This window comes from Lepus europaeus, chromosome 8 (genome assembly GCF_033115175.1).
Source record: "Lepus europaeus isolate LE1 chromosome 8, mLepTim1.pri, whole genome shotgun sequence".
Classification (NCBI taxonomy): Eukaryota; Metazoa; Chordata; class Mammalia; order Lagomorpha; family Leporidae; genus Lepus; species Lepus europaeus.
Window position 1 is genome coordinate 39,783,228 of NC_084834.1, and position 14,670 is coordinate 39,797,897.

Genomic DNA, 14,670 nt, shown 5'->3' on the forward strand with positions numbered 1-14,670 from the left:
GGAAATAAATTTCTTCCACTTAGTCCAGGAAATCACCTAATATATCTATTTTCCAGAGTCACTGTGATTTTTCAATTTGCCACACTCATTTGAATGTGATTTTAAATACTGATTGACCATGAGTCATAAGAAATAATTTTATCTTTAATGTGAGTCAGACTCATAGTTGTTAGGTGTGTTGCAGCAAGTAAGAGTGAAGATCGTTTTAGTTTTGTAAATATTAGATTTAACTGTGTTGCTAGGACTCTCAAACGGGGAAAAAGTAGAAATAAGTATGATACAAATAATGAAATCTAAAAATGCTTGTTGCAAACAGTGTAGCTCTGCAGTGCATTCTGTCACCAAAAGAGTTGCCTGTTAAATATTTTTACTTGTGAGTTAAGGAAAAAAAAGAAACTCCCTTATAATGAAGGGATCATTTCCTGTTTCATTTTTCATTTTGTTTCGGCATGAAGAGCTTTTTCCCCTCACTAGGAGTTGCTTTCAATCTCTCTGAAGGTCTGTTCCGAATTTACTACTTTGGGATTGGTGCAGCTGCCTTTTAAGTGCGTGCTTTGTTCTCTGAAAAGCTTATGTCAGTTGAGCAACATGCTGCTACTGTTAAAAAAAAAAAAAAAAGCTGAGTAATGCTGGAGCCTTCTCATGTGGCTGATGCAAACCTGGAGAATTTGCATCATCATGTAGCTGGAGTAAGTTGGTGTGACAGGCAAGAGCTTAAATACAAGCCCACGAGGAAGCTGAGCTGGTTTGTAATGATAGGGCAGCAGCCGCCGCAGCAACAGTGGTAGTGCGAGGAGGTGGAGAACTGAGGGCACCATGAACACACAGGTGTTTCTGAGTAGTAATTAGATAGCTGGGAAGGATAAAACACACCTCTGAGTTTCTACCTGTGTTCGTAATAGCGCTGAGAGAGACAATCTGAAAGCAAAGAGGAGATCAGTCACACCAAGAGACACTGAAGTTGAAAGTTTTGGTTTTCTTTTCCTGTGTTGTCTTTTTCCCCTGGTGTCACTACTATGGTCAGAAAACCTGTTGTGTCCACCATCTCCAAAAGGAGTTACCTGCAGGGAAACGTGAACGGGAAGCTGCCTTCCATGGGTGGCAAGGAGCCCCCTGGGCAGGAGAAAGTGGTGCTCAAGAAGAAAATCACCTTACTGAGGGGAATCTCCATTATCATTGGCACCATCATCGGCGCAGGAATCTTCATCTCCCCCAAGGGTGTGCTGCGCAACACCGGCACCGTGGGCATGTCTCTGGTCGTCTGGACGCTCTGCGGAGTCCTGTCCCTGTTCGGTGAGTGCGACTTCTTTGCTGGGAGGTGTGGCTGCGGCTGGGAAGTTTGCTATCTGCTAACTTTGAGGAGTGAAGGAACGGCAAAAGCCTGTTCCTCATTATTTGATTTTTGTTGAGGTATGTGAAATGCTGCAACAGAGTGCTCACTGTTGTTCTGATCCTAAGTTGCCCCAAATTGCTTCCTGCAGGCTATGCTGTCTTTTCCTGACTCAGACAGACTATTTTCTGACTTTCCCCGTGGCGGTGATGTGCGCATAGGCAAACTTTGATGACCTAGGAAAATGCATGCATGCTTTCTCTCCTGCCTGTTGTGCTTAGTTACGTCTGGTGGGGGCATTCAGGCAGCTGGCACACTGCATGAGACACCTGTGAGGCAAAACCCGGAGTGGCCTATTCAGACCCAGAACTGAGCATTCAGCTGAAGTCTCTCTGACTTCTGATTAGCAAAACAAATGGGCAGCAGTCTCTTCCTTCTTAGTTTTCTAAGTTCATCTGCTTGTCAATTCCTGGTATTCTTTCAAAAGTCAGTGACGTGGAAAGATGCATGCAGACCCATAACTCAGTCTCTATCATCCGTGGGAATTTGGCAATGTCCTGAGCATGCTTAAAATATTTTTCAACCTTTATCTCTCCTTAACACTTCTCACCTTCTGCAATGCAAGTTTTAAAACTTCCTTGGCTGTTAGCTTGCTGTGCCTGGCTGGGTCTGTTCTCTTCGTCTGTGTTTCACTTAGTTGCCAGGAAATCAAGTAATTTGTCCACCTGTTCACTGAGTTAATTTAAAGAGAAGCGGTCAAAGAAATATGATTTTTTTTTCAAGATTCATGTCTCTCTTATTGATTTATGAGTTAATGATAGAGAAGTAATAAATGATGCTTCATGACATTGGTGGCTTGCTAGAAAGTTACCTGAGTTAGTTGGAAAGGTTACAAAAACTGCAGTTATCAAAAATTAACTTGATTTATGCTATGCAGTGAATGCCTAAGATTATTTGCTCATCTCTGAAAAATAGATTGTTTTGATTTTGAAAGTTACTACACTTTGAAGTTAATGATCTTTTCCTAATTCTAGGACCAAGTACTACCTCTTAGTCCAACAGGTATCCATACATTCAGTCTTTCTATTTGAATCTTGTGATATTTTAATCCATTGCTTTGGGCAGTCATCGGCAGGCTTATATTTTTAGGAGGAAAGTATTTTAAGTAAAATCTGTTAAAGTCAGTGTCAAAAAATATTTTTAGGTTTTCAGAAAGAGTTTGTAGCATTATTTATGTGAAGAGTTTGTGTTTCATAAAATATTCAGTAATATTGTATGTCATTGTTTTCCAAGTGTTATTCTCCATCCTTATAGAATACCTTGGAGTAGTCTGATGATGGCAAACTGACAGAGCCGTTGGCTGTGATTAATATTAAAGTAGTTCTTCATATGCAGTTATAAATAAACAAAGAGAAACCTAATTGTTTATCTTCATAAAGACTCTGTGCACCCTCAGCCTTGAATCTTCCTGTAGCACTTGGGCTGTTCAGAATAAATCAATATTTGATCAGAAAAACCACAGCCAGTTTCCTGGACTTTGCATACTTATGTATATGCGTTTTCCATAATGTGATTCCATTCTTGCACATACAAAAACTTATTGAGATGTGATAAACTAGACTACTCTGAGTATTTAACTGGTAAAAGTGATGTTGACTTGGCACTATGACAACATGGTAATGCATTAGTATATCATTTAGAGCAGAAACTCAGAGAAAACAAGCTAAGGTCACATGTGAGTCGGTATTTTTTGATTACTAATTGAAGGGAGGGAGAAGTATTAATCTACTTCTATGTATTTGCATTGCCTTTGTCACTTAAAGTACTAGCAACCTTTTGACAGGAGCACTTCCCTAACAGAAGCAAAGCAAATGTAAGGAAAACATTTTTTTCTTAAAACTCTAGAACTCTGGGACTAAAAGTAAAGAATCTGTGTACAAACAGTCCCCAATTTAAGATTATTTGATTTATGATTCTACAGTGGTGTATAATAATAATAATAGCTTATTATCCAATAAATCATCCACACTATTCAATACTTTATTATAAAACAGACTTTGTGTTAGATGACTTTGCCCAACTATAGGCTAATGTGAGTATTCTGAGCATATTTAAGATGAACTAGGCTAAGCTGTCATGTTCAGCTTGTTAGGGGCATTAAATGCATATATGTTATTTTCAACTTATACTGGATTTATCAGGAGGTAACCCCATCATAGGTGGAGGAGTGTTTGTATTTGATTTACAAATAAAAATTATTTGGAGGGGGAGTGGTGGGGGGGGTGGAGAGAGAGAGAAAGAAACTGATCCTAACCACTGGTTCAGTCCCTAAATGCCCAGATGCCTGAAATGACCAGGTCTGGGTCAACACTGAAGCCTGTAACCAGGAATGCGACCCAAATCTCCCACTTGGCTGGCACGAGCTCAATTACTTGAGCTATCACCATTGCTTTCTAGGGTCTGCTTTACCAGGAAGCTAGAGTTAGAGCTGGGGTTGGAAATTAAACCAGATACTCTGATATGAGATGTTGGTATCATAACTACTAGGCTAAGTGCAAGCTTTTGCTTTACATTTTTTAAAAGCCAGGGTCAATAGATAGATTTTTACATCCTGTTTTCAACTTTGTTTTTCATCTATGCAAAATGGTTATAGAGCTTGAAACCTTTAAATGAAAATCCCATTCCCCTAGAACTCAGTTTAAACCTGGGGCAACCATCCTGGAATCACAGCAAAGCATACATAGGTGTAGGCATTGATTTTGTGACAATAAATTATGAGGTACTTAAGAGTTTTTCCAATAACATTTTATATTGAATGCTTTTCTGCACAGCCTGCTGACATGGCACCTGTTTCTCAATGGAGTATGAATTGCAACTAGTCATTAGTTATAATTAGTTATAAACAGACAAAATAGATCAATTGTCCCTAAGCATCAGTTTGCAGGCTTGTCACTTTAGGGTCATCTGTGGGAATTTAAAAATAATAGAGATTCTTGGTCCCTCCTATGGGAGCTTGAACTCTATGGGAGAGTAGGCGTGTAGTGTGATCTTACAGTCTGTCTTTTATTTGTTTTCTTTTCTTTATTTATTTTTTAAAAGACAACCTGCTTTTCTTTTTTAAAATTTATTTATTTATTTGGAAGGTAGAGTTACAGAGAGGCAGAGACAGAGACAGATCTTCCATTTGCTGGCTCATTCTCCAAATGGCCACAATGGCCATAGCTGGGCCTATCCAAAGCCAGGAGACAAGAGATTCTTCCCCATCTTCTGCATAAGTGCGGGAGCCCAAGGGCTTGGGCAGACTTCTGCTGCTTTCCCAAATCATTAGCAAGGAGCTGGATTGGAAGTGGAGCAGTCAGGACTTGAACCGGCACCCATATGGGATGCCGGCAATGCAGGCTGTGGCCTTACCTGCTATACAACAGTGTCTGCCCCTCATTTGTTTTTTTCTTTTTAAAGATGTATTTATTTACTTATTTATTTATTTGAAAGTCAGAGTTAGAGAGAAATCTTCCATGCGCTGATTCACTCCCCAAACGACCCAAAAGATTCAGGCCACCTTCCACTGCTTTCCCAGGCCATAGCGGAGAGCTGGATCAGAAGTGGAACAGCTGGGACTTGAACCATGCCCATATGGGATGTGGTCACTGCAGACATTGGCTTTACCTGCTATGCGACAGCACTGCCCTCCCCCAACTCTTTTTAAAGATTTATTTATTTATTTGAAGGGCAGATTAACAGAGAGGCAAAGAGAGAGAAGAGTGAGAGAGAGAACATTTGTTTTCCACTTAAAAATTATTCCCAGGTTATTCTTGCATAGTGCTAGGTTCAGGGATAAAGTGATACTAAGATTTCACTGCATCTTCAAAATTTACTATTGTTGGATAGCTGTACCAAAAGCATAACTGATTAGTAACATTTTTCCATCTTTTGTCTCTGATGAAACTTGGGCAAAAGTTGTATGTTACATTTGAGTGTTTAGCGGTATAGATAAAGCTTTTCAAATAATATTATTTTGCATTTTCTTATAATTAATTGCTCAAGTTAATAGATATATAGATATAGCTATATCTCCTGCTGTCACATATATGAATACAACTCCCCTGTGAACTGAAAATTGAGTTCCATATCATAGGAGATGAAACTGAGGTTCTGAGAGGTTATATTTCTTGCCCAATTCCATGTGACTTGCATTCCTAAATGTTAACATTTCTGTTTATAAGTAATTTTACCTAGTGTTCTTAAATATAAACTGTAGCATCCCTTTTTAATTTTAAAAGTATGTTCTTTCAACCACCCAGAATATATACTTCACAAACATCCAAATAACCTTTTCTAAAAACAAAAAATGGAATCAAAATTCATTTCAATCACGGAATATATATCCTACAAATGAAATAGAGTCTCGCAGGTCATAGGATCCATACTTTCCTGGAGAACAGCCAAAATTTTTACTTATTTTCACTTGCCATGGAAGCATCATTTGTTAAAGGATTCTCAATATAATAAGGTCAGGTTGGGACAATTATTTATTTTGGTATGAAGTTCTGTTCTTCAGAAAACAAGTCACTATAATGGGTACCTACCTTCTAGTTTTCCCTTGCTCAACTCAAAATTCTGAAACCTATGGTACTATTTTAGAAGTTTGTCCTTACTATTTTAAGTAAAATTATATTGTTCAAATACAGTGAACTAGATCTCCAAGAGAGGAATTTGGAAGAGGAACTTGGTAGGTTTCAGCAAGTACATGACGGTTATTTGTCTTGAAATAAGGACGTCATTTACCCCAAGGAAGTAGTTACAACTCAGGCAACATAAACATTGCTTGAGCGATTCTACTGCTGGGTGGCTTGATAATATATTAAATTTGTGCCTTTTTATTATAAATATTTCACAGGAGCCTTGTCCTATGCTGAACTGGGAACAAGTATAAAGAAATCTGGTGGCCATTACACTTATATTCTGGAAGTCTTTGGTCCATTGCTAGCTTTTGTACGAGTCTGGGTTGAACTGCTCATAATACGGTAAGAGCATAGAGAGAAAAATACTAAGAAAAAAGAAACCTATGTGTATGTCATTCTTCTGAATCACCTTGGTTATTGTTACTAGTTAGAAATATGCATCTCTTGTGACTGTTGTAAACATGAATACTTCAGGATATAAAGTCTGTGATAAATACCTTTCTGAATTAACATTTTTAAAGCATATTTGTCACTGGTAACAGTTCACTAAGAATGTCACACTTTTAAGGTAATGCTTTTCATTAATCTTGAATTATTTTCCGTGACATTTCTAGGAAAGATGCTTACTTGAAAGGGTATGTAGCATCAAAGTTCAACTTAATAAATCGTGCCTTTTGACTGACCTGACAAAGTTCAGCATGCTGACTTGGAGATTTTGTTTGAATTACAGGGTATACCATTTGGTCATTTAGCTATTCTATTTCGTGACTAAGAAATTTCTATGCCTAATAACAACTTGGTGTGTCACCAAGACCTGCACTTTACAAAACATTAAGTTTACATCCCATAAATGACTCACTTCCTCACCTTAAGCAAATCAGTGAGCTACAGTTGCGAAAATCTTTTTTGTTGTTATTGTTTTAAGAATGTGTTCCTCTTCCTGATTGTCTTGGCAACAAATAGTGCTAAGTCACCCTGAATAGCAAATTGCTTTCAACTTTGTGGGGGAGCTTATGACATCATATGAGCAGTGTACTGGGTCACATGGCTCAAAGGCTAACTACATCCATCCAAAGTGACAGAATTCAGTAGAAATAAGTGGATAACTAGTGGTTTATGTAAACTTATCAGACCTCCAAGGGGATTCACAAGATTCATGGAAAAATGGAATTAAAACATAATGCATATTTTCCATGAAACTTTTGAATACCCCTTTTATAAAGCTGTGAACTCTAATGAGCTTTTATTCTGTTATTTATGGTATGTGGCAAATGCAGAACTATTAAGTTTATCCATTAATACTCATCATGATTTTTATGGTGTTCATTGTCTCTTTTTTTGTATATCAAAGACCTTCAGAGTAGTATACAATTCATTGTTAAGACTCTTCTAATTTTGAACAATTCTGCATTATTTAAAACTTATTATATTGAAATAATGATAAAGGAGAATTTTGTTCTTTTTCTAATATCCATCATCCTGGGATGTACTTCTACTTGTTTTGAATTATTTCTTACATATTCCCCAAAGGTCAACTTTAATCCTGTCTTTTCCAGAGTTAATTTCATGCTTGTTCTAGTTTATAGAATTTCTTTTATCTCTTTATTTTTGAAAAAAATAATCTCTGCTTCTCATTTGACTTTGGCCGCATACCTCGTATCCTTACTTTGTATGTTAGGTGTCTGAATTCTGTTTCTTTGTTAAAATTGCAAGCATTTCAAATATGTAAGGCCAGGTCTAACAAAGTGTTACAAAAAGTATTAGACCTGGATATTAAATTATTTTTGGATAAGTGAAATTTCAAGGTTATATATTGAATACAACATGTTCAATTTTCAGATGGGTGAACTACTTATGTATATTGCCATCCCGTCAGGTAGCAGGCTCTTGCATTTTGGAGCCTGATGTATTGAATTTATCTTCTTTCATCTATTAGTTACATAAATTTGTCTAATTGCTTGGTATTATTGTTGTTGTTATTATTATTATTAGCATGATCATTCCATTTGCAGTAGCACAGATGTGGTGCTCATTCACTAATTTATTCATTTCATAAAATGCTACTGAATATGAATGTCAAGACAGAGATATCTAAATTGGAATGAGCCACAATTCCTGCTCTCAAGTAACTGATGATCAGATGTTGCTTTAATTCTAAGACAACTGCTTCATGGTGCAGTGTTGGGTTTGTGTGTGTGTGTGTTGCTGTGTGTGTGTTCACAGAAGGTATTACCTAGATATATTTTAAAAACTTTAAAAATGTGTTTATTTACCCTTTTGTCATGATGGACTTGTGCTGCTGATTTGGTCCTTCAAATAGGCAGATAACAAATAGCTTAAGGAGGACAAGATGTTGAAGTACTTTAACATTTCTCTTCTGTTTCCAACACCCATGACAGCTCAATACTTCCCAGTAAAATTATATTTTCAGATTAACTCAGTTTTTCCTGAAATAATCTGTAAAGCAGATTTCAAAGAAAGACAAATCATCCATCAGAGCACAGTAAGGAAGAGGGTCATTCAATTCACTTATTCACTGTATATTCAATATATATTCAGTTTCTGTTGTATGACAGACTCTGTACTAAGCAATGGGGGTAAAACCATGATTAGGAAGGACACAGTCTTGTAGCCCAGGAGTTTGGGGTTAGTTGGGAGAAATAGTGATCAATCAAGAAATCACATCAGTGTATACTGGAGTATACTCCAGCAGCTCTGACCTACCAGAGAATTGGAGATGCTTCCCCAGGTGAAGGGAAATTGAACCAATATCTGCAATATTAAAAATAGCCAATGAGTTGAAAAGGCTTTGGGAAGAAAAGATGCAGCTCCTTTATGTGGGAGGCAGCTGATTAAAGAGGTAAGGGATACTTAGACCAGGTGAAGGCTTGAATGCTGTGTAAAGGACTTTTATACATTCTGAGTATATTTGAAAGCGCCAAGATGGCATAATCAGATTATATTTTATGATTGAAAATGATGGAAAACAGGAAAAATAGTCTTGGAGAGAAGAGGAGAAAATATCTAGGAAAAAAAGAAAATCAAGAAATGAATGATGCTGGCTAGTACCAGCAAGCCAAGATTAGAAACACATAATGGTGGTTGGATATCTGATAATACAGGGACCAGGCATGGGTGATAGAGAACATAAGAAAGAGGAAAAGCTAAAAGGGAAATTTGTCATAAATATGAGATGGTAACATGGACCTGTTCATGTATATAAAGAATATGCATTCATATGTACACATATTTAAAATAAGAATATGCGATATTCTCATAGAAATATTTGAAGAATTAAATTAGAACATTGTATTCCTTATGTTGGTACCTACATGAACTTATTTATATAAAATTACAAGAGTACTATTAGTTTTAAATTATACTTTGCATCAAAATATTTTTATGGAGTTAAGAATAATCACTTGGCTTTGAGTTTCTGTCTATACAGGAAAAATAAGAATAAAACTATGTCAAGTATTTAGTCATGTATTTTCAAAGGGCACTTATCAAAACTCATTTTTTAGATCAAGTTTTGTGTTCATTTTCTTGACCATGCCCTAGCTCAGTAGATCTATCATGTTAATAAAAGCATACTGTGGCTGGAGCTTAATTATTGATTTATTGAGAAACAAGATTACTTTTAATAAGGCCCAGCTTTGTCAGCATCTTCTGTAATAAATCAGATTTTTAAGTGGAAAAATGTCAAATTTGGGAGAGTAGAGGTAAAGTTGATCGTATCTAGCCTTGCTTCCAAGAAAATGTGAAGTTAAAAACTAGCCACTAATATTATAGGCAATATTTCATTTGGAATGTCAATGACAGCATAAACAAATATGGAGCTCTGAAAATTGCAGATTTTTATGTTTAATGTTTTCCATATGATAAATAATAATGCCTCAAAGTAGAAAAAAATTTAATGAAAATATTGTTTATTTTTTCCTGTAGTTCACCTAAAAATAAATATAAATATATATATACTATTTTTAGCCCTGCAGCGACTGCTGTGATATCCCTGGCATTTGGACGCTACATTCTGGAACCATTTTTTATTCAATGTGAAATTCCTGAACTTGCGATCAAGCTGGTTACAGCTGTGGGTATAAGTGAGTATTATAGATAAAAATATCAAAAAAAAAAAAAAAAGCAAGTGATTGAAGATAAAATTTCTTTAGACTTTTTGCATAGTTGTACTACTTTCCACTTTGTATTCTGTTTGGTTATAGTTCCAAATTTGTGTTGGAAACTAAGGAAAAGAATACAACTCTCTGATGTTACATTTCATGCCTGGTTTGCATTCAGGCAATAGAAATGATGAATAATATTTTAAAACAAGGAAACTTGTAAGTAAAACATTAAGTGGATTGTGTATAAAAAGCGACTTTAAAAGTGAAAGTCCAATTATTTTATGATTTTTTTCAATTGGAGATTATCCTACTTCAGGGATATTTTGAAATATAACTCTCACTTGTTGTGGCGCTATGTTAATGCATTGGGTGTGTATCTTGCATTCATAAGTTTTATACTATTAGCAGCTGTCACCCTCAGTGTTACAGTTTTAGCCCTCTATTGATGCTCATGATTAGAGTTTTCTTTAAAGATTTGATTATTAGTTGCATTTCTCAACTAGGAGGTTTCTTTATGGTCTCAAAATTAGAAACTTGTTCATTTCTTTATCAATGGGATTGGCTATTAGGAAGTTAAAAAAAGGAACATGCACTAAGTGACGTGAGTGACATAAAGGTCAAATATGTCTTTAACTTTCCCTAAGATTCCAAATAACAAACCCTTGAGCATGATGGGAAAGGATAGCATAATTCACAATGTTCATTGAATCACTGTTTTTTAAAAAAGTCAGTATGAACACTTTTGATTAAGTTTTAACTGCTCAGAAATAGGAAGGTAGTCAGAAATAAATGAATTGTATACTCATGAAAGAATTTTTGCCATGTACAAGTTAGGTATTTCAACAGAACAATGAAGAAAAATATGCACTTTTGACAACAGCAAGCTGAGTGGTTACTATCTAGGCAATCATTAGAAATTACACACAAATTATAAAGAGTGCCAAGTAAATATAGTTCTTATTTTTAAAAAGATTTATTTATTATTTGAAAGAGTTACACAGAGAGGAGAGGCAGGGCTGGGGAGAAGGAGGTCTTCCATCCATTGGTTCACTCCCCAGTTGGCTGCAACAGCCAGAGCTGCGCTGATCCGAAGCCAGGAGCCAGGAGCCAGGAACCTCTTCCAGGTCTCCCATGCGGGTGCAGGGGCCCAAGGACTTGGGCCATCCTCCACTGCTTTCCCAGGGTACAGCAGAGAGCTGGATCGGAAGAGGATCAGCTGCGACTAGAACCGGTGCCCATATGGGTTGTCAGCACTTCAGGCCAGGGCGTTAACCCACTGAACCACAGCACCGGCCCCTAGATATAGTTCTAGACTTAACTAGGTTCATCTTGAATTTCCCATTTTAACCACCAAATATGTGAGTATAATTGTTCTTCAGTGAAATCTCTGAAAAGCCAAAGAATACTGAAAATGGAGATCTCTGAGTTTGGCGAGGTAATGGTGTGTTTGATTCATCTTGCCCCTGACACACAGTACACACGTGACACATGGAGGCAAATCATTGAACTTTCCTTCTGCGCCTCAGCATTCTTATCCGGCAACAATGCTAGTGTTACACAGTGTTGGGAGGACTAAATGATGTTCAGTGAGACAATATATAAAAAATGCTTTCAGTAATACCTGCAACTTTTTAACACAGTATTAATGATAGCTATTTAATGTAAATGATAGAACTTGAAGTTCCATGAGACTAAGGACTATTTATTCACTGTTTTATTTCCAGTCCCTTTACACTTCCTGGCATGTTGTTTGTGCTCAAAAAATATTTGTTCACTGACTGATCTTATTAGAAAAGATATAAAAAGCTTTTCTCTAGCAGAAAAGTCTATAGTTTGTTTATGTTTTAAACTTGGAGGATTGGGGCTGGCGCTGTGACATAGCAGGTAAAGGAGCTGCCTGCAGTGCTGGCATCCCATATGGGTGCCAGTTCCAGTCCTGGCTCCTCCACTTCTGATCCAGCTCTCTGCTAATGGCCTGGGAAAGCAGTGGAGGATGGCCCAAATGCTTGGGCTCCTGTATCCACGTGGGAGACCTGGAGGAAGCTCCAGGCTCTGGGCTTTGGATTGGCCCAGTTCTGGCCATTTGGGTCATTTAGGGAGTGAACCAGTGGATGGAAGATCTTTCTCTCTCTTTCTCTTTCTCTCTCTCTCTGCCTCTGTTTCTCTGTAATTTTGCTTTTCAAATAATAAATAAATCTAAAAAAAAAAAAAAAAAAAAAAAAAAAAAAACCAACCCAGGGCCGGCACCGTGGCTCACTTGGTTAATCCTCTGCCTGGGGCGCTGGCATCCTATATGGGCACTGGGTTCTAGTCCTGGTTGCCCTTCTTCCAGTCCAGCTCTCTGCTGTGGCCCGGGGAAGGCAGTGGAGAATGGCCCAAGTGCTTGGGCTTCTGCACCTGCATGGGAGACCAGGAAGAAGCACCTGGCTCCTGGCTTCGGATCGGCACAGTGCGCCTGCCATCGCAGCCATTTAGGGGGTGGGCTAGCGTACGGAAGACCTTTCTCTTGCTCTCTCTCACTGTCTAACTCTGCCTTTCAAATAAAAAAACAAAAATACAAAAAACCCAAACATTGAGGATTGAACTCAAGAATCAGAAAAATGGTGGTAAAATAAAAGTTAGCTTGAATATGATGTTCCTATTTAACATGATGAGTTTTTATGGGATGAACCATTTTGGCGTAGTGGTTTATATTATAGCTCAGGATCTGGAGGTAAAAATCCTGAGATTGAAACTTAGTGTCACAGTTTCTTAATTATGTGATCCTGAGCTAATTACTAAACTTCTTTAAGCCTCAGTTTTACTTATTGCTAAAATACTTCTGGAAAGATTGCTTATCTTGAATGGCAGTAGAAAGATAAGTTAACTCAGAAATTTGAAGGCCTTTAATAGAATGCCTTACCCATAGGAAATTCTTACGAAATCTGTTGTTGCAGGGCCGGCGCCGTGGCTCACTTGGTTAATCCTCCACCTGCAGCGCTGGCATCCCATATGGGCGCCAGGTTCTAGGCCCCTCTTCCAGTCCAGCTCTCTGCTGTGGCCCGAGAGGGCAGTGGAGGATGGCCCAATTGCTTGGGCCTTGCACCCGCATGGGAGACCAGGAGGAAGCACCTGGCTCCTGGCTTCAGATCAGCGCAGCGCCGGCTGTGGCGGCCATTGTGGGGTGAACCAATGGAAGGAAGACCTTTCTCTCTCTCTCTCTCTCTCACTATCTAACTCTATGTTTCAAATAAACAAAAAAAAGAAAAAACATCTGTTATTGCATTGAGTTTGGACTAACATTTTTATATCACCATATTCTTTTCTCTTGAATGACCGATGTAGAACCTTATTGAAATCATCATATTTAGAAAAAAAAAAAAAGGCTAGAGATAGTATTTTTGAGAGCTATGCAAGTTAACAATAGAGGTTATTAATCCAAAAGTGTAACAGCAGTGAGCATTTTGGCTTGGTAGGCTGTCACTGCATGGGTCACCTGCATCCCATAGCAGAGTGTCGATTTCAGTCTGCACCACTTCCAATCCAGCTCCCTGATGATGAACATGGCAGGGCATGGAGGATGGCCCAAGCACTTGAGGCCCTGCCATGTGGGAGACCCAGATAGAACTCTGGACTCCGGGTTTCGGCCTGGCCCAACCCCTGTCATTGCAGTCGTTTGCGATTGAATTTTCTCAACCATTCTCTGTCACTTTGCCTTTCAAATAAATAAATCCTAAAAAATAATGCTATAATCAGAACATTTTAAAGAAGTCTTATGTAATCTTTTAAAAATTCACAAATTTTGTCCACTTTGTGTTTGGAATTGGATAGATAATATATTTCTATTTTTGTCCATATAGATGACTCTTCTTATTTGTCCAAATTCTATAAAACTTCTTAAAGAGAAAAATTTGTATTTAGAAAATTCAGTGGAAACTCTTCAAACCAAAACTTTAGTTACAGGAAAGGATAAGTAAGTTGCGGTTCACAAAATGTATGTAGCAGAGATTGGAGTGGAATAGTTAACAAAGAGCCTAAGTATGTCTTGGTTGAACCTAAACATCTCCTGTTTGCCACTGTTCTATAGGATTAGTTTATAAGTTTTGATGCTCCTTTTGCAAGCTTGAGATTCTGAGAAGGAAATGTGTTTCCAGGGTCAGAAGCACTGAGAAAACTGAATATCCTTATAACTCAGTGGGAGGTAATGTAAATTGGTGGCCTAATTGGGAAAGTCAAACAGTCTAACAGAATTTAGCTTTAATGGAGCAACAGGAGGTGGAGTTGCAGATAGAGAAGGAGAAATTTACCTGGGGGCAAATCTCTCACATCCTTCCTTCTGCAAAGTGAGGAGAGGTGATTTTCTGCCTGTTAGGGGCGGAAGGTTCCTGAGATGTAGAAAATAGAGTTTAATTGCATGAATTGCTTCCCTGTGTTCTTTGGGGGAAGGAAACAGTCTGTTGCACTTAGAAATCTCTAGTTCACTGGAGAAAAAAAGTTTTGACTTTTATGAAACATTATTCAAGTATTTGAGAAATGATAATAGGGTAAGGGTGGG

At 37.7% G+C, this 14,670-nt stretch overlaps 1 protein-coding gene across 1 annotated transcript in view; it reads left to right on the forward strand.

Moving 5' to 3' along the window:
• Positions 1-698: 698 nt before the first annotated feature.
• The window catches only part of SLC7A11 (solute carrier family 7 member 11), an 84,941-nt gene continuing 70,969 nt past the window's right edge, over positions 699-14,670 (forward strand). Inside the window, exons 1-3 of the mRNA XM_062199609.1 lie at positions 699-1,293; positions 6,228-6,354; positions 10,000-10,115. Coding sequence (XP_062055593.1) covers positions 1,017-1,293; positions 6,228-6,354; positions 10,000-10,115 — 520 coding nt within the window. The 5' untranslated portion in view covers positions 699-1,016. The remainder of the gene's footprint in view (positions 1,294-6,227; positions 6,355-9,999; positions 10,116-14,670) is intronic.